General features: G+C 43.0%; 1 protein-coding gene across 2 annotated transcripts in view; it reads right to left on the bottom strand.

Moving 5' to 3' along the window:
* Nucleotides 1-429: 429 nt before the first annotated feature.
* Nucleotides 430-23,584, bottom strand: part of ISM1 (isthmin 1) — a 42,671-nt gene continuing 19,516 nt past the window's right edge. For both annotated transcript variants that reach the window (XM_064707075.1, XM_064707076.1), the window contains 5 exons: nt 19,704-19,940; nt 9,894-10,161; nt 6,793-6,936; nt 4,247-4,336; nt 430-2,311 (listed from right to left, as the gene is read on the bottom strand). In XM_064707075.1, the coding sequence (XP_064563145.1) occupies nt 1,794-2,311; nt 4,247-4,336; nt 6,793-6,936; nt 9,894-10,161; nt 19,704-19,940 (1,257 nt within the window). In that variant the 3' untranslated portion in view covers nt 430-1,793. The remainder of the gene's footprint in view (nt 2,312-4,246; nt 4,337-6,792; nt 6,937-9,893; nt 10,162-19,703; nt 19,941-23,584) is intronic.

Below are 23,584 nucleotides of genomic sequence, written 5' to 3'. Positions count from 1 at the left end.
AGCCTCCAGCACGGCTCAGACTGGGTGTGCACGGCCCAGACTGGCTCTGAACCCCCGGCTGGCACCACCTGGGCAGGCCAACACAGAGCTGGCCCTGCCCGGGGCACCACGCGCATCTCCGTCTGTGAGCTCGCAATCAACCTCACCCAGAGCCAACACAGACACAGAAAGGATTTACAGGAAGCATAGAAGAGTCTGGGTTGGAAGGGACCTTAAATGTCATCTATGTGTGCCTGTATATAGCAGAGGGAATTGCCTTTTATGCCTGTCTTGAATCTTTGAGCTCGGGCTGACGGCGATGCTGGTTGGCTGTAACTCTGTGTGAGGTTCCATAAATGTGTGTCAGACCACATAACCCCAAAATAGGCATTTCTCTAGTGGCATTTAGCCTTGGTTTTCCAAATGAACACACCAACTTGCAGCAAGGCAGTCTTTCACAGGATGGAACTGTAAGTATTTATTTACCCAGGGTGTAACTTTAATCTTTCGTCAGAATGCAGATATGAGCTGCTTTATGACAGTTTGTAAACTTGCACTTTATAAAAATTTGGAAATAAAATCTTTGCCTAACAATAGTTGTGTTCTTGGAAATCAAGTTCCATCTACAGAAACCTTTTATGTTAGAGATACATCCCACATGTGAGTCATTCTTACAATTCAATAAATACTTTACAAAAATAATGCTAGCTTTTTTTTAAAAATTAAGACACTTTAAGACACCAGTAGTTCCTCCCAGAAAGCTTCCCTTAAAGAATAGCTTCTGCTGTAGGACACTGCATTCAGCATGAGAAAAATGGGGAAAAAGGGCTGGTTGCATCTTTTATCCCAGGGAACTTGTCGATTCCAGTTTTACTGTTCTCTAAAATAATAAACTTCCTTTTCTTAAAAGAAAGAAACAAGCAGATCCAAACATTCTTCATATTAAAAAATTGGGAAGGAACTGTGATCTTTTTGGTCCTTTGACATGGATTCCTTCTCTGCCCTCACTCCTCCAAAGACTTACAGCATGCTCAGTTCACAGGTTCACAGCTGCTCTGGAAGCCCCAGCAGCTGCAGCTCCGTATCAGAGATGTCTCCAGGAGGGGGCTGCTTGGAACTCTTGCAGAACCACTGCACCAGGACATTTTCTGGCCCGTAGGAAAACCACAGCTACATCTTCCTGGAAGCCTACCCCAGGTGGACTGCAAATACCTGAGCTAGAAGGTAACAGGAAGAATTCCAAGAGGAAAAATTGGTAGGGATTTTCTATATTCACTTTTGACTATTACCCTTCCAAAAAAAATTCTTCCCTCCTTAGATATGACTGGTCATGAAACCAATTATAGAGAAAACTGATGCTGTAGGTGCATTAATCTTGTAAACCATTCCCATATGGAAGAGTACATTCTTCAATCCTATTGTTTATAACAACTTTTAAGTATGTGCCTCCTCAGCTGCGGCCTTGGGGCCTGATGGTGATGGCAGCTACCCCCCACCCCCTTCATTAGGTTACAGATGGGAAATAAAATGAAATGCACATTATTACATGAAAGTTATTGCGGTATAAAATCCTATCAGGACAAGACTTATGTATGTCTGTATGCAAAAATAGGTGTGTGTGAGACAGAGAGATATGTGCTTATAAATTACACACACTGTGAAAAATACTCATGTATTATTATATTACAACTATATACATTCATTAGAAAGGAACTGACCGGCCCCTGTCGAGGAGCCAGTGCAGCAGCCACCACCAGTTCTTTGGCATCCAGGAAACGAATGCTATTTAGCATCAGAAGAAAAGGAAAATCTTCTCAGTATTCCCTTGCTTCTTGAAACTGCTTGTAGTAGTCCTCGTCTGAGGGGTTTTCCGTACACTTCTGCCCGTTGTTGGGAGGCCGCGCCTCGTTGTAGCGGCTCCAGTCCCCCTTGCATATGATCCAAGGCAGAATGTCCACTTTGTAGTGCAGCTCCGCTGAGAATTCGATGCTGATCAGGTTGGGTGTCCCTGCCCCTTTGCCCCTGGTGATCAGCTGCATGTTGTCGTCGTAGCAGCAGTGCTGCGCCGCCAGCGTGGTGCTCTCCAGGGACAGCATGGAGCGGATGCAGTACCGCGCCGTGGGCTTGTAGATCTCCAGCTTCTCCTTTGGACCACTCGCATCCTTCCAGCGGAAGTTCTTCCTCTTGAGCCGGTCAAAGATCTCAGCGGTGCTGTAGGCAACTTCTCTGGGGTAGGAGCAAGGGCAGCTGGGCAGGTCGTTGACCACTTTGTGCATGTATTTCTTCAGGAACTCGCTCTTGCAGCTCATCCATCTCTCACAGCTATCAGTATCTGTTTCGGGGCAGGAAATGGAAACTTAAGATACATTAAGCAGCATCCCAGTTGGTGTGATCAGTGATAGCAGCTGAGTCAAGTGCAGCTGTTCAGCACTGTTGCCCTGATTTTTAAAGTTTTTCTGAGCCTTCTGATGTTTACATTCTTGTAACGAACTTCTTACACACTTTATGTAAATCACTTGTTGTTTTATGGAAGGAGAGAAATTTAATAGACTGCTGGCTTGTCCAGTGTCACTGGAGAGGTAGCACTGTCACCCTCCAATCCACTGCCACTTTTAGAAATCTATAAATGTTAGAGGCAGAAATTAAAAGTTCTCTTTTTACCATCAGAAAGCTGCATGTCTGCATCGTGTTATTTCATGTCCTATGGCGACACAGCACCAGTGCTCTGCTGCAGAAAGAAAGGGCAGTCACAGTTTGCTGCCCTGCCCACAGTGTACCACAGTGCTGTCCTGTCAGATAAAGAAATCACCTGTCACTGACTTCAGGGCTAGTCTGAGTTACAGGGCAGAACCAGGCCCTAGGAATCTGTGACACTTTTTCTACCCAACAAATTCTAATTAAGCTACTGATATCCCCATGTGGCACAAGAGACACTACCATGGGTTGGTAAGCAGCAGAAAAAGGGAAATCACAGTGATTTGGTGCCAGTCTCCAGTTAGAACCCTTAGTCAGAACACACTCAACAGGAAAAATGGCAGTCAGATGATGAAGGACTAAGTTTCAGATGATGCTAGAGATTCCAAGATAGCAAGCAAGGCCTGGATTACTCTTTCTGAAGTACATTTTAGACCCTAATTCAGTCTTTCTTTAAAGAACAAATACTTTTTTTCTATTTGATATTCACTTTTCAAGCATCAATATCTCAAACACGGAGACTGACATCTTATCTGGCAAATGCAGCCAAAAGTGATTCAGGTTCTGAAAGGACATGTGTGACATAAGATCAGAGTGGCTGTACATCAGCAGGAGTTTATGGTGCCAGAGGCATGATGTATAGCCAGGATTAAAGAGATTTGTAGACCAGTAGCGTATTTAATATCAGCACTTCATTATTTTGCAAGACTCTTGGGAAAATCCAGGTAAACATCTCCTGCCTAAAACATTATTTAAGGTGTCTATATCATCCTGTGGGCTGTCAAAAACCACCTGCATATCTTGCTCCACACTTACTCGAAGAGGACTCTGCAGGAGAGAAACTAACTGGGACCTAAAACTCTTACAGCACACATTCTTGCAGAATATTTACTTAGTGATCTGTGTCCTGTTTTTCTATCTCCTTAAAGAGTCTCATCCTGGCTGTCATTAACTATTGTGCTCTGCTCTCCCACAGTAGGGAGGTGCTGGATTACACTGTTTATTCAATTAATCCAGCATCCAGTGTCTCTGAGTGGCCACACTGTGGTTTCATTGAAGGGACGAAATCAGAACATTGCAGATGTTGGACTGAGTTTGAGATAGTTCAGAATCAAGCCATGCCCTATAAATTTGCTTTGGCTACTCCCACTGCAGCACACAGAGCTATAAAAGCAATGCATGGTCATAAAAGTCATTGTCTTTTTTTTTCAATTTTTCTGATGTGACAGCTGTACTCTTTTACATGAAATGAAAATGCTTTTATAGGGTCTTCCATTGGAGGCTATTTAATCAAAATAATAAGGAGTGTTTGATTTTCCCCCCCATCCATTACTGTGGAGTCTTACAGCTCTTTTCTGAATTAGGACAACAAATAACCCTTTTATGATGAAACAAGCACAGAACTTAAGAGGAGAACGATTCTTTGACCAAAGCAAATTTTCAGATCACAAACGTGAGCAAGATAACAAATGGCTGTTACTAAATGCTAAACTCAGTATCTTGATCCAACAGGACTAAGAAAATCCTAAGGAAGTCTCTTATCTGTTACTGAAGGATTGGCAAGGCTGCTTACCAACTTCAAACAGTTTGGTTGCATTGAAGTCTTCGCTCCCTGCCAGCAAGCTCACTTCTGTGGCAGCGGTCCGGAAGGTATCTTCGATCCCTAGGACAAACACGAGTTAGTGCTGCTGCTGCTTCCCCACTCAAACACAATGGAACCAGCTGCCTCCTCGCCTCCCCTTCCTCCCCAGCCTCTGCAACGTGCTTTGTTTGGGCAGAAAACCATTCTGAAGCTGCCTCTGGACTGTTCTTTTAAAACCATAATGACCAAGGAACCTGTGTTGCTTGTGATGGTGTTCACAGGGGTTTTCAGGTGAGGGAAGAGATGAGAATGTTGGCTTCATGTTCAGAAGGTTTGATTTATTATTTTGTGATATATATTACATCAAAATTATACTAAAAAGAATAGAAGGAAAAGTTTCATCTCAGAAGGCCAGCTAAGCTAAGAAGAGAAAAGAAAGGAATGAATAATAAAGGTTTGTGTCTCAGACAGAGTCTAAGCTAACTGGGCTGTGATTGGCCATCAATTACAAACATGAGACCAATCACAGATGCACCTGTTGCATTCCACAGCAGCAGATAACCAATGCTTACATTTCGTTCCTGAGGCCTCTCAGCTTCTCAGCAGGAAAAAATCCTAATGAAAGGATTTTCATGAAAAGATGTCTGTGACAGATGTTAATAAGGTAAAACAGAGTGACAGGGCTGAAGTCAGGTGAGGAAGCTCAGCTCTGCATGTGGGCAACCATTCTCAAGGCAGAATGATGCTGTTCCAAGAAGACTGATGCTTGTTGGTCTCTCCCAGTGCCAGGCAGTTAAAAGGTGTGAGTAGGCAAGAGATAACCAACCTCTCCAAGCAATTCCATCCCCATCACCTACAGCTGCCAAATACAATATCAGGATCTCAACATGTCTGGATTTACCAGCAGCCTCCAGTTAATTGTTTGCTACCAGCTGAGAGACACAGACATTGCCAGAAAAATGATCTTGCCAAAGTAAACATCCTTTTGTTGCTGCTTTAGTTCAGCCTATTGATATGCCTAACATTTCTGTGCCATGTAGGCTTAATACAAGTAGGTTTTAAGTTTTTTTCTCCCTTTCTTCCCTATTGAATTAAAGGCCTCTAAAGAGAACTGAAAGATCTTTAGTATGTGATAACTATATGGTTAATAATGAAGTCTATTCACCACCCGTCTTCTTGCCAATGAACTTTCTCCTGATCTCCTGAACTGGGGCATAATAGTGGCTTGCAAAGCTTCAAAACAGCCTCAGGCCAATTTTCAACAAAATTATCATAGAGTTTTGCCTTAACTCCAGCACTAGATGTAGAATAATAGATACCCAAGAACCCATTACAAGGCAGTAATTCACTACTGGAATTATAAACAGCAGAAGCTGAGCTTTGACCTTGTAATTTCGAAAATGTCAGCACAGCATCAAAGAGTGAATATATTTTGCTTACTGATCGTTGGAGGTCTGTTGTATGACATAATATATTCTTTCAAGTTTGCCACTTTTTGGTGCTAGCTGGTAATAAATACTAGAGCATATAACTGGGGGTTACTTGCTTTCTTCTGGAATTACTCCTTATTATTGAGGTTTTAGGATGCATGAGAGCATGCAGAAACATTTTTCCCTGAACTGCCTCGCAGTTGTTGCTTTGCAATGGAGACATGGATCTATCTGCTAGTCAGAAACTTCTCTCCAACTCTCTCACCAAGTCTTCTAAGTCTCCTCTCCAGCACTGCTGACATTTTATTTCCCATTAAAAAAAGCCTGACCTCCAGCTTAAAAATTTCTGCCTTTCTGAGTCATTAAGTAAACTGAGAGTAATGCATGCCACCACGACTTGTGTTTTCACTTCTCTCTGATCTTGGGAAGTAATGAACTTGCACCTATCCCCTGCATTGTGGCAGCTACTGCATGACAAATTGGTCTAAATTTAAACACACAGAAACATTTAAAAACCAGTTTTCCATAGCAGCTTCAAATTTTCATGATGTAGGCTTGAGTGCTCAGCTCTGATTTTGCCAAAGTGAAGACGGTAAATGTGTGATGGTGAGGACACTTCAAAATGTCAAATCCTGTGAATGGGTAGGAGCTAAGGCAAGGATCCTTGGCCATATTTTCTGAATATATTCAAGCCAAAACTATACATCTCTTCATCCTTCTTCAGAATGCAAGCAATGCCATTTCCTTCACAGCAAAACAGGAGCTCAATGAGGTAACAGCACAGCCAGCTGGAAATCCTAAACCAGCTCCAAATTTGTTTCAAGGGAGTAGATCACACCCTTTAGAATACAAAACACCCGTGCACAAAAATGACTGCCACGACCTAGAGAAAGCCTATACATGTCTTTTAAGTCTCAGGGGATGGAGGACTGCATCTAGCAGTGCATCATTACTACGAATAAACGGCGTTGAAAATCTCTTTATCCCACCGGCACCCTTACCTTGCCATGGAGCACACAGCCCCCAGGCTCAGTGTGCAGAGAGCCCTCTCCACCCCTTTCCACCCATCCCTGCTCCCCTGGCAGCAGTTCCAGGGGCAATTCCCACCTGGGCAGCTGGGCCTGTCGCAGGTGCGGGACTCAGTGGCGGTGCAGGCGTAGCCGCAGGAGCGGGTGCGCTTCTGGCTGCCGCTGCCGCAGGTGACGCTGCACGGGGACCAGGGGCTCCAGTCGCCCTCACCGTCCATGTAATCTGCTCACAGGACAAATGACAGGGAGGAAATGAGGAAACAAAACTCCTGCTGCCCAAAAACTACTGTGTGGTGGTTTTTATTAAGCAGGCAAAGCACGAATGGAATCCAGATGTCTCTACCTGGAGCCGGGGCCGAGCGCCAGGCGCGAGGCTGCTGCTTAAATGGTTTTCACACTTGGTGCTCCTCGGGGAAATGCACGCAACATTATTTGAAAAAATATTTCCTTTCTCTTTTGACCTTTTGGCTGCTGAGGATCCTCAGCTGCAAAGCTCGGTCGTGAACTAACAGCACACATCTATTCACGTCATTTCCCTGCATACAGGAATGTGTTTGTGGACCACAGACTCATCAGGCAAAGGATAAATTGAGTTTTCTTTTTTGCCTTTTCAAAGCACACAACAGCACTCAGTTTTTGGGCAAGATGCATATTATGGGAAGCTAAGGGTCATGAGTGAAAATTACAATTTTGTTTTTCAGTCCCTTGAACAGGAAACAGAATATTGAATATTTCAGGAATATTGCTATGAGAGCAGGGAAGTGCATGCTTTTCTTGCACCAAGAACAACATGCAGTATTTAGTGTTTCATGTGAATTATTAAATAACATCAAATCTGACTATTTACTAGAAGGAACCTTATGAAAAAGAAACATGATTTTGTTTTCTTCTGGCAGACTGCCAAAGGCACTGAACACCAAAACAAAAAGCTGATGCACTGTGAGTACCTAAACCCTTCAGAACCAGCTTCCTTTGTGTGCTGTGTAAACTATTGCACATCCCACCATGTGAAGGCCACCAAACAAAGCCCATTAACCTGTCCCAGCTTTCTTGCCTCCCCACTGGCCTCCCTAGCTGAGGGAACATTTGTCTTCATGGTTTTCCCTGCAACCTACAGGAGATATTTTACTGTGATCACAACTTGCAGCTGCAGCTCCTTTGGGTTACACCGCCACAGACAGCAAAGCAAAACCTGGTTCAGTGGCTCAGAGGCAGCCCTGCTCTATAGCTCTAGGGGAGAGTACCTAAGCTAGAGCAGAGCCAGGGAGGATCCCTGCCTTGCCTGGCCTCTGTGCTACACACTTTCCCCCAGGGCCATGCTGTCTGTGGGCTTCCTGAGCTGGTTAGCAGAACACGTAACTTGATTTGTTCCATATGCAGCGACTGACAACAGCTCTGTGGGGTGCTATTAAACATTTATTGCCAGGAGTATGGGGAGGTTATAGATCTCACTCAGAGCAAGCTGCCTAGAGGTGAGTTCCTCGTGGCAAGGACCTTATGTGTTCCTCCTCCTTTTCTGACAGGGCTGATGATGGGGAAGCCACCACACTGGAATCAGGTGTCTGCGGTGGGATGTGGCTGTCAACACAGCTAATGTCAGTGTGCAAGACCTGTGGTTCTGGGATTTGCCAGCAGGCAGGCACCACAACAGCCCAAAAAAGGCATCAGATGTCTCAGGAAAATGTGATCTGCCCACTATGCCTGGCCTTGCTCTTCTTCCTAGCTCCTTTCCAATTCTTTTATCTCCATGAGGCTGGCGAGGAGGAGGGCAGGTGAGCAGGCACAATTCCTGTCAAACAGGAGGCCAAGGAAGGGCAGGGAGAGCCCTTGGCAGTGGCAGGAGGGGAGAAAGACACCCACAGGAAAGGTATGAACATGTCAGTGGGTGGAACATCTACATCCCTCATGGGCAGGATCTGCTGCTGCATCCTCCCAGAGAGCATTTTAGGTTAGACAAGAGGCCAGGAGTTGCTTCCAGCTAGCTGGATGCTCTGGTGTGCAGCAGGGAGCTCTGGGATAATTTTTAGACCTACCTACCTTGTGTTTACAGTGCACTATGAAGCACATTACTGAATATACCATGTTAGATTTTCAGCTGCTGTTCAACCTGTTCTTCTTATATTCATACTTGTAATTCTTACTATGATTTTTCTATCACAATTAACTTATATGAATAACTACCTAAGATATGAATGCTTTGCAATAAACCCTGCCCACAAATAAATATAGGGGCAAAAAGAAGGGGTAGATTTAATCTTCTGGCCAAAAAATTTAATACATATGTATGTGTTTAAACACACTTTTATTCCACAGTTTTTATTCCATAAAAAACTCTCTCTTGATTTTTAAGATTCTAGTATTTCAAGTCAGCCAAACCATGGAAGAATAAGTTTGTTTTACTTTGTTTTACTGCACTCTGCAACATCTGGGGAATAACAACAGAAATGCCAGGGTAAAAGTAGCATGGCACCTTGTTCTGACTAAAAGTAATCTGTATTTACACACAAGTTCAAGGGGCTCTTCCTGTGAGCACAGTTTAGCTCACCTCCCCTGGGTCATTCCCATGTGGATAGTCACAGCCTGTCAGGGCAGTGAAGAGCTGTAGCTCTTCTCTGTTTCTAGTTTCTGCAACTATTTCATACAACAAGCTGAAAACAATTGTTTTCCTCATGACACATCTGGAAGAATATTACACACACAAATACACAATGTTCCTGCTGCACACGCCACTCCCCACACATGCATCAACATAAGTCATCTTATTTGTGTATCCACCAAACGCTACCACGTTTCAGATCTTGCTTATTTATCCAATAGTTATATTCTGGTTCCCAAACCACCGCACGATTCTAAATTTGTACTTACCCTTACTCTAAAAATAAATATGAAACCTTGTTTCCTCCACTTTTTTTAAAAAAGCACACGTTGGACTAAAAAAGGCCCTCTTCTGGGATAACTGGTATGATTTTCAAGATTATAGACTTACTAGTGGAATGCAGCTACCACAGCACAGCTTGTCCATTTGCACAGATTTGTATTTGAAAGCTGATGAACAAAAGCCACATGTTGAAAAACTCTATTTTGCTTGAATCTCAGCCATGCCTCACCATTCTCCTTCCCCCCCACGCTTGTTTTTGACAATCCCAGGATGCCCGCGGGAGGCCTGGAACGCAAACCCACCGTACTCTGGCTGCTCCTTGGACTGGAACGCCCGGTGACTGGGTGCATGGCTCTCCCACCCGCCCAGGGGGTTCAGGAAGTTGCTGTCCTCGGTGGTGCTGTCGTATTTGTAGTCCTGGTCACCGCTGCTCATGCGAGTCAGCGTGGAGGACCTGTGCCACCAGCTCCTCCAGTCGGGCGACGGGGCTGGCCAGCTGGGCCTGCTGCCCTCCTTCTGCAGCTCCTTGTCTGGCTCTGGGTCAGGGCTGTCCACCACCTCAATGGTAACCTGGGGATTCCGAGCAGAGCAGCCTGTCAGTGCCTCCTCCTTGGCAGGGGGGAAACTTTCCACACAGCAAAGACAACGTGTGGTGCTGGTGAGGGTCCCCAGGATGAGGGAAGAGATGAATCTGACTCCATGTTCTCAGAAGGCTGATATATTATATTATATTATATTATATTATATTATATTATATTATATTATATTATATTATATTATATTATATTATATTATATTATATTATATTATATTATATTATATTATATTATATTATATTATATTTATTATATTATATCGTATGTATCGTATCGCATCGTATCGTATTACATTACATTACATGATATTATGTTATACTATATCATATCATATCATATCATATCATATCATATTAAGAATACTATACTAAAACTACTCTAAATAAATAGAGAAAGGATGCAGACAGAAGGTTTAAACAGAATGAATAACAAAAACTCATGACTCCTCAGAGCCATGACACAGCTGGATTGTGACTGGACATTAAGTTAAAACCATTCACACGAAACCAATCAAACATGCACCTGTTGATAAACAGTGTCTAAGCCACATTCCAAAGCAATAAAGACAGGGAGAAGCTGAGGCTTCTCAGCTTCCCAGGAGAAAATCCTGGGCAAAGAGGAATTTTCAGAAAATATCATGGTGACAGACAAGGTGCTGCCTGGCAAAGGGGCTGAGCAATACCGTGGGTCTGGCATGTTGTAAACCATATGTGGATTACTGAGCCCAGAGAAGTGCAGAGGCTGAGTGATTCCTTCTGCTATCTCTGCTGAATCAGACCTCAGAACCAAGGCTAGGAAAAATCCTGCACAAAATAATAACCCACGCTGTGCCTAAAACCCTGGCAGCAGAATTCTCTGCCTTATGGGGAAAATGTGTTCAGAGCTTAACATATATGACCAGAAGAAGAAAACCAAAGCTGTGCTCTGTGCTGAGGCTCAATTTTAGGCAAGCATGGAGCACACCAGTGTGCAGAGCCTGTTCCAAGGACTTGGGCTGACTCAGGATAAGCAAGGCCATGTGTGCGAAGGTCAAGATGCAGAGCCCAGGTATTGCTGGGTTTGCATCTGTCTCGCCCCTCGGGCAGCAGCCCAGCTGTTCCTGCTGCATGAAACCACACTTTGTGGCAGTGATGGGAGCCAGCAGCTCCTCTGACCATTGCTGAGTGAGCCACTTGCTGCAAAGCCCTTTAAAGTTGGTCCTTTTGTCATGCTGGGAGAGCATAATGACCTGTTATGGTCAACCTGTTTATGGTTTCCAACAGGAGCCCAGAACCAAAATTCAGAGTTTGCTGCCCAGTTCCCTTACAGACATCATAAATGTCAGTATCATTCTGCATAGGAACAACCTTTGATTATTGTTTTCTATGCTGAACAATGTGTAATTGTAAAACTCTTGGATAAATAGTGTGTGTGCATATGGGTGGCCATTTGGGTAGAAGCAGAGACTCTCCACCAGAAACCTTGGCTCTGTGAGTCATGCAAGCATTGCCTGGCCACAGATAGATCATAAAATGCTCTGATGTTTCATGCTAATATGGTTCAGTGATTACACTGGGCTGGCTAAACAACCAGAAGTGACTGTCAGATCTATCTATAATGTTTAATAGGTACAGAGGCATTTTCAGCCTTTCAAGATGGTACACAATGAAAATCAGGTTGTATAAAACAGAAACAATGCATTGCTATGCTAAAAGTAATTTACACAGCTCTGTGGATGTGCATTGTACATAAAAGATTAGTTTTATACAATTGGTATTAGTAAAATCAAAAGACACACACAAGAAAAAGAAAGAAAAGGTCACGGCTACCTGCAATCCACAGGCTGTGACACAGGGAGCAAAGCAGAACTGTTGTATCTTCAGAGCTGCAAACACAAACAATGCCCACACATCCTTTCTTTGGAGACAGGAGATTTTGGATCTATTATTTCATGCTTTGCATTTTACCATAGACCAGGCCATTGAAATGAAAAATCTTGGAGGCTACTAGGAAGCTCCACTGGGAAAAGAGCAAGAGCAAGGGAAGGTGAAGCTGTCAGCCTAATGGCTCCTTTACACAAAGGGTATTTCACTCCCAGCCTAAATATGGAATTGGAATGGGTACTTCATTAAACCTCAGTTTCTACAGACCAAGAATGAAAATGGATTTCATAAGCTTGAAAACATCAGAGTCAGTTCAGGGATTCAAAATTGTTACCTCTGTCCAAGCAAAACAGAGTTCTCACAATAAATGAAATGAAATGGCCTTACTGAGCAGCAGACACTGCCAGTGGTGGGGCTTTAGTACTCCCCACCTGGAAATCAGTACAATTCTAGTACTTCAGAAGCAATTATTTTTAGAACCACGCTAACTGTCTGAGCAATGACTCAGCAAAGTGGAAAAAAAACCCCTCTGATTTAAAAAAAATTATAATTGCTCCATATGCTTTGATAATCTGTAGCTGTATGAAAGTCAATCAGCATGAACTGGCATTATTTCAGCCAAGGACGATTTTAAGAACCACAAGGACTTGATTTTAAATAATGATTGATGATGCAAGTCAGTTTAAGGAAAAGAAGGGACAGAGGAACATCTGCTGAGCTTGGTGAGGAAAGGCAGGTGGAACACACACACTTCCATACAGCTACTTACTTCCAAGACTGGAATATCTGTGCAATCAGCCACTTCAGACTGTTTTTACCTCTGAGGAACCTTATTAGAAAGGCCTCTAAAATGAGTTTCCCAACACACAGCCAATTTAAAAACCAAAAACACCAAAAGCAAAATCCAGTGTGGTAGTCTGATACATATCTATGTTCCCCTCTGCACTCCTTTAAGATTTGATTACCAAGGTGTTTATTGTGGAATAAAAATCATACAGTGAAAGAAATTCTGTAAAGAATTCGGGGATAGTCTGGGCTGCCACTCTTGGAAATCAGAAGCCAACTTCAATTGACTTTGGTATTTTCAGGGACTTGGCTTAATGGACCTTCCAGAGGCACAATCCTAGTAATCCCTCCTCCACTCTATGACCCAGAAGTTAGGGCAGAAGTGTGAGAAGGGATTGCCGTTTCAGTGAGCAACTGCTCCCTTATTCCAGTCTAAAATTTTGAAAAATGAGCTTTCACTGCTTTCTTCCCAGTGCTCACAGATAGACTTACAGTGATAGCCCATGACTGCACTTACACATATGCTTGTGCACATACATGGCACTGAAATATGTCATTTGTGTGATCAGTTTCTATATTGGGGGCTGTTTATAAAAAGGAATAAAGGAATCAGGAATTAGAGAATAAAGATCAAGAACTAGAGTAATACAAACCAGGCGTTTAGAGAAGCTCTGGAAAAGCTTTCATACTGTGTAAGTATTCCAACAAAAACATGTTCTCTTAAAAATTAAAAAACAGATCTGGTTTAGCAGTTCTATCTTGGAGCCCATTTTAGAGGCTGATTTCTTCTTCCAGCGATTATCAAAACTTAAAGATTTTTCTCAAGCTTCCCAAAATGTCTGTGGTAACATAGTCCTTGTATAAATCCACAGTCATCCCCAGAAGTATTCAAACCTAAAATAAAACCACTTCTTTTATGGTTGTATGAGCTAGGAATAAGGACATTCATCTGAAAACTGTTAAAAACAATTGGCGTAGGCACATTAAAACAACAGATTTGCAGGCAATTTCTAATGAAACAAGTGTATCATGCACAGATGTCTCCAGACACCAACATCCAATTTTCTCCTGGCCAAAAATATACAGAAGATAAATATTATCCCAGCCTGCTAGAGTGCACAAAAAGTTCTGTGTTCTTTGTCCTGTTTACTGAGACAATGTTTCTGAATTCACTTTACTGGTGTAAACATTGCCCTAAGTGACCAGAAGATTATATTTCAGGAAGAAGTATGTTTGTGATGTTGTGCAAGCAGCAGATCCTACAGCCTTTCTATCCTGTTTTTTTTCAAGCAATCAATGCAAATTTTCAATAGAGAACTTGCCATTCTGGATAAGACAGCAATGAGGTAAATATATCAGGAGAACAGGAACAAGTTCAGTATGAGATTGAAATGGTACATCTGGCTTTACATCACATAATTTTAATTAAAATGCTATCAGCAGTGGCAATAATTTAGTTCTGGTTGTGTCATGTCACTTAGAACAGTTTTCTGGACTTGAAAAGTGAGGGTCCCTGAAGATTTCTTGGGAGCAAAGAAGACAATGTGCCTTGAGACCTGAAACTTCTATTTGATGTTGTCAATCCAATTTGGAATCTCTGATGAACCCCAGATATAAAAATGTGTTCCAGCCCTGAATTCTGCATTCTGCAGTGAGCTCTTGTTACAGCATGACACAAGGAAACCTGCACAGCTCTGGTGTTGGCAGGGGTTTAACCTTGACACCCTGGACTTTCTGCCCACACAAGGCTCTCCAGCTGGAACAACCTGCAAGCTCCTGCAAGGCTCCACTGTGCTTCCAGTGCTGCACCTGGCTGAAAATGCTTTGCTACTACCTCAAAGTGTTAAATCTTACAGGCATTACAAGAAACAAGCACTACTGGAGCCCTCTGGCTCTTCCTGTGCTAAATTGGAGATGAGACTGCTAGGGCTGGTCAGACACTGTTGATTCTCTTGTGACAACACCAAAAGGGTGCTGCTTTCCAATGCACTGAAACCAGCAGCTTCAAAGGACAAATATAAATGATAGCTAAAAAGTACATCTAATAAAACTTGAAAAGTGACATGGTGATGCAGGTGGAGGTGAAGGAAATGGCCATGGGTGAACTTGGAGAGGAGCTGAGGCCTGCAGCTCTTTTTCCAAAGCAGATCACACAGCCTTGTTTCTCTGTAGTTGTGTATGTTTGTGTACGTGTGCTTCTAAGAGAAGGCAGTAACCCAGTAGGCATCAAAGAGAGAAAATAGGTAACAAGTAGATAACACAGCAAACACAGCAGCACAGGAGTGGTGTGGCTGGTGAATATGGCCACAGGCCTCGTGGCAAATGGCAAAGACCAAGCAGGCATTAACTTCTTCTGCTTTAAAACCACTCCTGTCAATTAACATGGTTATCAACATGGTTTTAAACAGAATCCTACCTGCTTCTGTGCAGTTTTCATCTAGAACACATCACCTCATCAAAAAGTTTAACACATCCACTACAACTGGACCTCACCCAGCTGGGCTTCAGCTCTATTGGTCATGAAGCTTGACCAAGACCTAAGTTCAGTGAGGAACATTAATATTAACAAAATGCCCTTATTGCGCTGCAGCTGTGACAAGGCTGGATAGGGCTCTGAACAACCTGATCTGGTGGAAGGTGTCCCTGCCCATGGCAGGGGGACTTAAACTGGATGCTCTTGAAGGTCCTACCCAACCCACACTTCATGGTTGTGTGAGTTTTCCCTTTTCTGCTCATTTTTCATGGTGTCAAGCACTGCTGGGGAAGCAGCAAAGCAGTGCCACAACAGAGCAGCACACTCCCTGACCCTGTTTCAGTACACAAACCTGAGAAACCACTAATAAAAAAAAAGGGTGAGGGACAAGAGCAAGAGTTCAACTGCAGGTTGAAACATCTGGCTCCAAACAGAGGGTTGGCTGCTGAGAGAGGAGAGGCTGTAGAAGGCTGTTTTGAACAGACAAGAAAAACCCATCAGAAATGGAAAACAGACAGGTTCCTGTACACCTCCCATGTGACTTCATTCTGCTGCTCAGGGGAAAAAACAATTCTGACTTTGAGTAACCTGACCAATTACAGGGTCTGCATAGGCATCCCTTGGCTGGTCTGCCAAACAAGTGCAAACCTAGACAGCAGGGATTTTCCACTTGTGAAAAGAACTGAAAAAAAAGTGTAATCAGTTTTTGTAATCACCTTCTCACCTAGAAGTCTTTCAGGCATTGACAGAATCGTTAAAATGACAAAAAAGAAAACAAAATACCCCAAACCAAGCAGCCAGTCTGTGCCCACTGTGGTTACTCTCAACAACCAGTGTGGAAGCACAGCTGAAGCATAAAATGCCACTTTAAATGATGGGAGATTTTACAAGGCTAGAACACCACAGGAAGGCCAGTAAGGGTTGTCCTGGTCATGTATGCAAAGAGTCACTTGGATTACTGCTTCTGAGGGTTTTCTAGAGACTGTCTGCTATACTTACATTAGCATCTAATAAATATGGCAGTACCTGGGGTAGTCTGAATTCCTCTGATGGTGTTCTGATACTCATTTTTAGTTCATCACTAAAAGAGCACATACCAGGGCATGATACAGCAAGCACCATCTCACAGGAACCAGAGAAGAAATGGCCCTAAAGAGAACTCACTGGAGTATTCTTTCCACCTGCTATTTTGGAAGAATTTTATGCCTCTTTCTTGGATTTCTAATTCCCAGGTATAATTTCCATTAAAAAATGTTATTTTTGGTTTATGCAGTAGAAGGAAAAAGAGGTTTTGAGTCTTTGAGAAGAAAATGTGGCCATTGTGCTATCTTAAAACAGAGGCTGTTTTCTCCTATCCAGCCTCTCAGTCCTAGGAGGACTCTTTAATCAACACTCCCAGAATTGTAACTTACAGATCTGGGAGCCATTGTGCAAAAAGAAAAAATAAGCAACAATTCTGTTTTCACCTGCCAAACAGCTGATGAGAAATTTGCAAGTCAACAAGTGTCTCTATTTCTGTTCAGGTCAGTATAGTACTGTTTAACAAGCAAGAATTCACTATAATCCTGTTTTTTCATAAAAGAGTAGGCCAACTTTTACAACCTTTAGGCAAAAAAAATAAACTTTCTCTGACTCTGTAAGGAATTAATGGGAGTTTTATGTCCATGAGGCTTGACCAGCTGTAAGGGTGTCAAACAAGAACTTAAAGAAGCTTTGTGTAATCACTGTTTACTCACCTAAATAAGCAGAGTAAATTCAGAGCAAATCAAATGCAGAACTTGGGGAGCCTCTTTCTGAAAGGGCTAAACCTTGTGCATAAGGGATCTGGGATCAGTGTTGCCCCTTTCCAGTTTACAGGACCAGTCTTCCCAGTTCTCAGCTGACAGTTCTCTGTCAGCAAAACTGCTGACAGAGCTGCTGACATATTTCCAAGATTGGATGGTGGAAAAACAGGTCTTAGCAGCACCAGCAGTTACCATGAAAACAAGCCAGGGAACTGTTTCCATCTCTTTTATCCCTGTGTCTGAACTTTGTATGCTGTCACTGCTCAGGAAAGGTTTTTGTTTCCTCCTGTCCTCCTCTGCAGTTTATACACTGTTCATATAGTGATGTTGCATCATTTGCCTCACGCCACAATCTGGGGTCCCTTCAGCTTCCAACCTTCCCTTCTGTCTTAGGTCACAAAATGTGACTGGGAGTGTGTATTCTACTGCCATCTGTTAGGGGTGGGGCAGTTCTCTTCTGTTCATTGGGCAGTTTTCTTTATCTCTCCCACAGCCAATCCTCCCACCTGTTGTTAATAGGCCATTGAGTGTCACTGCACGGCTGATAAAATCCCATCATCCATTGGGAGATGCTCTGCTCAGAGGGAGGAGCCAAGCATTCCTACCTGGATATAATCTGAGGTTTGGAACACCACACCAGCCTTTTCCACTGCATTCCCAGAGGAGCAGCCCTTTCCCACTGGATTCCCAGAGGAAGACCAGGCCTATCTACACCTCCACCAGACCTTCAGAGGAAACTCCATCCTTCTCCAGGATCCCTGCTCCAACAGAACCACACCTGGAACATCAGGAGGGCTGCAGCCACCCTTTAATGAGACTGCTAACACCACCCTGACCCACAAGCTGTTAAGTCATATTCTGACTCTGTCAGTGTTGATTTTTTTTTGTACTATTGCACTTGTATTTTAATTTCCCTAGTGAACAATTGTTATTCCTATTCCCTTATCTTTGCCTGAGAGCCCCTTAATTTCAAAATTATAATTTGGAGGAAAGGGATTACATTTTCCATTTCAAGGGAGGCTCCGGCCTTCTTTAGCAGACTTCTGACTTTTCAAGCCAAGATACTTTCCTAAAGCTTTCTGGAATGGTTCTCCTAGCACAAGAGATGTGTTCCATCACCACATGTTGAACATGTTTACTGTCTCGGCCTGTCAAGTATTAGACCTGCCTGTGAACCCAAATCTGTGAGATTTCTTAATGGCCCAGCTCATCTACGGTGAACGCAAGACGTGATGCTGTGGAGGCAGCTTCTCCTCACCCAGTCATGGGTAAGAATCATGCACTGGTTTGGGTTGGAAGGGGTATTAAGGATCATCTCATTCCACTCCCCTGCCATGGTCAAGGACACCTTCCATCAGACCAGGTTGCTCAGAGCCCCATCCAGCCTGGCCCTGAATACTTTTGGAGATGGGGCAGCCACAGCTTCTCTGAGCCAGGGCCCCACCACCCTGAGAGTAAAGAATTTCCTCCTGAAACTACTTGCTAAAACTACTAAACTTATCATCCGCCAGTTTAAAGCCATTCTCTCCTGTCCTATCACTCCATGCCCTTGTGAAAAGTCCCTCTCCAGCCTTCTTGGAGGCCCTTTAGCACTGGAACGTGCTCTAAGGTGTCCCCTGAGCCTTTTTTTCTCCAGGCTGAACATCCCCAGCCCTTTCAGCCTGTTTCCAGAGCAGAGGTGCTCCAGCCCTCTGGAGCATGCTGGCCTCTCACCAGCAGATCTATTACATCTTTATATACATACTTCTTAGACATATCAAAAGGATGGTAATTTTGTGGGCTGGGAGACTATAAGAAGCCAGGAATTAATTTAACCAGAAAACCAGATCTATTAGTGCATTGTTTTTATAAGCACATCTTAGGCAGAAGAACATTTGAATTTATTGTTTTGGTTAAAAAAGACTGCTTATTAATGCCAATTTTGCTTTAAGGCTCTGAATTAAAAACAAATCACTCATTTTTTCCTCTTTCCGATCCTTGAAGTTTCAAGATGCAAGTGGCTTGTAAGAGGCCGTTCCAAACCCAAGAACTGTTTGAGGAATAACATATAACAAAGTTTTTTGCAGACAACTTTTTTTATACTACAAGCAGCTGCTACGGAAATTAAGTCTCACTTCCATACAGAAGAATGCATTTTGAGCTGAAACTGAAATACTTGTTCTCTGTTAGCCTTTGGGGACAGTTGCATTTTATAATAGTATACAAAATGCAAATCTGTTCAAAAATTTTACAACAGTAAATTGAAGGCAGAAATTAAAACACCCATTTATTTTCAGTGAAGGCAATATGCTCCAAAATGGCAACCACAAAGATGGGTTTAGTATCACAAATAGATCTACACTGACCTCCACACTTATGCAATCAACACTAGTCAAGAAGAAATTCAGAAAAAATTTGCAATATGTGCATTAACTTAGAGAGAAAAAGTATGTATTATATATATTTAATATATAATACTGTTATACATTTTATTGGACTATATGCATTCTCTCTTCGTAGAGATGGATTGTTCTGGCTGCGCATCATGGAAGCCAGGGTAAAAGTTGTCTTGGCTCAGTAAAATAACTTTGTGTATGTTATAAAATAGTCAGATGTTAACATAAATTTGTACCTGAATGTTGGGATTCTGCCCATTGATGTCTGCTTTGGACAGGTCAGGGAAGTTTGGGAGGTCCAGGAGAAAAGACCTGGGTCCATCTCTCTGCAGGGCCGTATGCCCGCTCTCCTGCCGGAACTGCTCCTTGGGAAAGGGCCGGTGGGCAGCCTGGAGATTGGGGTATTCTCCTCGCTCCTCGGGGTTCAGGGTGAAACTGTCTTCAGGAGAATGGTCCTCTGCACTCAGTGTGCTCTGGGGAAGAAAAGCAAGGCCCAATAATGACAACTCAGAGCGTGCAGTCCTGCCAAAGCCCCCATCCCTCCAGTGGCTGCAGCCTTACAGCACCCAGACCCACAGCTCACTACTGAAACACAGATCTGTAACCAGCTGACACAAGATAAAACTGAGTCACACCTGGGGACTTAGTTCTTCCAGGCTCCTGAACCATTCCAGCCTTGTGGTGAGCACCTACACGTGGACACAAGCATCAGACTTAAACCTAGAAACATGAGGCTCTGAAGTAACCTCTGGGAAATCAAATCATACCACATTAAGCATGTCCCTAAAAATGCTGAAAGGCATCTATCTTAAATCATTTGAGTTTGCTTTGTTCCGAAGCTAAGCAAAAACACTGACTGCTAAGGCCATGTTGAAATTTATGGTATTAAAAGATCCTACCGCTGAGCTGGCAACCTCCCCTTCTCTCCCTTCAGTCTGCAACAACTTCCATCTTGTCTCTGTGTTCCTCACCCAATTCCTCTGGTCTTGAACATCTGAACCTTCCTTCCTCTGGGATCTCATTTTCATGTTTGCCTAATGGTGGGATTGAATTTCACCAAGCTGTGGGTCAGCGGTTAATGCCTTTGTTATTGTTGAGCGTGCTTCTGGGTTTTGTAGTACATTGCAGCAGGCTGCCTCTGAACCAGTAGCACTGCTGCCACTGCCTTTGACCTCACCAAGGAGAGACATTTAGTATCAAAACACTGGCTCCCTGGGTTAGGACTGGCCTGGGGGACTTGGGGGAAAAAACAGCACAGAAGTCCAATCTACTTATGGCTACAAAAAAAATTAAAAAAAAAGCATGGGGTAGATTCCGCACAGGTTTTGGGTTTGACTCAGCTGAAAAAATTTTAGCTTGAGGTCTTAGTATGACTGCCTGGGGAGTTTTTATTTTCAGTTCATAAAGAGACAGCAAGCATGGAGAGGGTAAATGTTAAAGACCTATCTTTTAAAACAAGCACAATTAAAGTGGAATGGCCACATGTGGTTCTGGCTCTAGTGAAGCATATTTTTGCCAGCGTTTCTGGTTAAACGCAATCTCCATCCAGCTCCCCTGGTTCAAATTAAGCCCCAGCATACCTTTAGCTAAGCTCTCAGATAGATAACAGCTTCAATGCTTTTTCTTTTATTTTGTGTTTATTTGCTTAGAAGGTTCTAAATTGACCTTTAAAGGGATGTTACAGTACAACCTGTGCACATTATAAAAAAATATTAACTGAGTTAAACTAAGCTTGAAGAACTAATCTCAGACTAAGGGAAATTGTCTCGAGTAAAAATGAAGGTAGTTCTCCTCTACCCTCCTTACTGCACCCTATTTGTAAAGAGCAAAAGCAATTTAGCAGAATTAATACTGTTGTTGTATTGTCGTTCCCAGAATAGTTACACCCTGAAAGTGCCAAAAGGGTAATTTTATACATTTACCTACAGCACAGATGTAGATAAATTCTAATCTGTGAGATGTAGATAAATTTAATTCACCAAATTCTGAAATAGTGTATGTGTGCAGTGCTAAAAATGTGTGTGCTCCTGACAGTCTGATTTGCTTGAAGGCTAAATCAGGCTCTTCTCTTTGCTGGAGACCAGGAAGGACTTTCAGATGCCTTTGGTGGCCCACCCATTATTCAATACAAAGTAGAAAGCAGATCACACAGCAGGAAGCTCTAGGAAATTAAACTGACGGCCACTTAGCTAACTTTAGGTTCCTCACTCATATGCTACTGCTTTAACTTAACACTTTTCAGATAGAATTTAACATGCTTGGTGCATGAGGATTAAATGGCTTTTCAGTTACGTCTGACAAACAACAGGGCGTAATAGTGCTGAGATTAAATTGCTTCAGTTAGGAGGAACAGGAAAAATGTGGTACTCAACTATTTTTAGTGGGGTATCATGCCCATAATCTTACCTTTATTAAAAATAAAGTAAGATTTTATTAAAAACTAATAAAATTCTCACATACGATTCCATCCTTTCCCTATCTGCCTGCTCCTTCAGGAGCATCCTGCTTCTCTCCACATTAATATACCATGCAGCTAGAGCTGGCCAAGGCCTTTGGAGACCCAGATTTAAGTCTCTGGCCAGACTTGGTGTGTGATCCTGACAGGTCACGCTCTGCTGGTGCCTCGGTGGGGATAACAGCACTTCCCCTCCTCACTGTGATGTTTGCGGGGAGCTCAGCAACTACAATAATAAGGGCCATATAAAAAGTTTTTAATAGTGTCAAGCAGATGGAATATCACATGGAGTTGGTTAGGAAATTGTCATGGTGAAGTAATGACATCAGGCTGATCGGGCCCACTACCAAGCTGCTTGGGGCAGGGGCTGTCCTTAATTACAGGCTGAGCAAGAAGGGGTGCTCCACATTGCAAAGGAAAACAGAGGGGGGACAAGATAACTGCTCCATCCCAGGGGCTGCTGCAGGCAAGGGAGCAGGATGGACCCCTCTGCTTGCCCAGGGAGGACCCAGAGACCCCAGTGGCACATCAGGGACACATTTCTGATGGCAGCCACTGCCGAGCCCCAGGGTGGGACGTGGAGCTTGACTTAAAGGGCAGGGCTGGATAATGCCTGGCAGGAATGACCCAGGTTAAACAGTGCTCTGCCCAGAGGCAGGGCTGTCCCTCAAAGCCCCCTCTGCGCTGGGAAAGCACTTTAGGAGCTCTTGGGCCTCTGTGCTGTACTGCAAGTGGAAATGCTCAGTATGTGTGAGCGTTCCAGTTATCCGCTCGCGGTACGACAAGCGAGCGGACATTTGTTTCCAGTTAATAAAATGAAGAGATTGTCCATTTTTTTAGGAAGATACTTCTTGGTGTCATGTCTCAGCTGACCTGCAGTATTATTAGAAATGTGCATTTCTGGTAAAAAGATCAAAGAGGCTGCCAAAAACAAAAGTGAGCTTGAACTGCATGTGAAGAGAAGACTGTGCTCACCCTCTGCTACTGCATTAGCTCTGCAAAGGCTCTTCCAAGACCCATCTAGAGGAAAAAGTTTGTCCTTATTGCAATGCCAGCATCCTTTCTGAAGAAAGTAGGGTTTGTGTTCCAAAGCTAATATATGAAATTTGATTTTTTTTTCAAGGGGGATATTCTTCTTTCCTTACTTTTACGTTATTTCCCATGTTTATATTTCACACTGATTATTTTTAGGTGTACACAATTTTATTAGTGATGCTTTTGGGAAAGCAGTGTTGTTTGCCTTCCTTTAAAAGCTATGTCACTTCATTCAGAACTACTGACTCAGTTTCTCTGAAGTTATGACATTTCTAATTCAGGCACACTGGTTTCTTACTCAAATGATGCATCTGCTCTAAATATTTTAAGATAAAACACTTTTACCCTCTTCATTTAAAAGGATTATTCACAATGTTTAGACTTTCCATTAAGATGATTTTAAGAGGTTACTCATACTGTCTGTAAGCTACAGTTCTGCAGGCCCCACGCGATCAGATAATTATGAAAATTCCTAATACAAAAACAGCTTAGGATTTTTGAGTGTTCCAAGTGTGGACAGTATATAAAGGCAGGAAGATATAACCCATTATTATGGGTTGTGGGACAAAGAAATGAAATAAACCTGAGAGAGAGAATCTGACACATTGTTGGCATTGCAGGATAACA

This window comes from Zonotrichia leucophrys, chromosome 3 (assembly GCF_028769735.1).
Source record: "Zonotrichia leucophrys gambelii isolate GWCS_2022_RI chromosome 3, RI_Zleu_2.0, whole genome shotgun sequence".
NCBI classification, from domain to species: domain Eukaryota; kingdom Metazoa; phylum Chordata; class Aves; order Passeriformes; family Passerellidae; genus Zonotrichia; species Zonotrichia leucophrys.
Note: the sequence above shows the minus strand (reverse complement) of the source record. Positions and strands in the feature narration are given on the sequence as shown.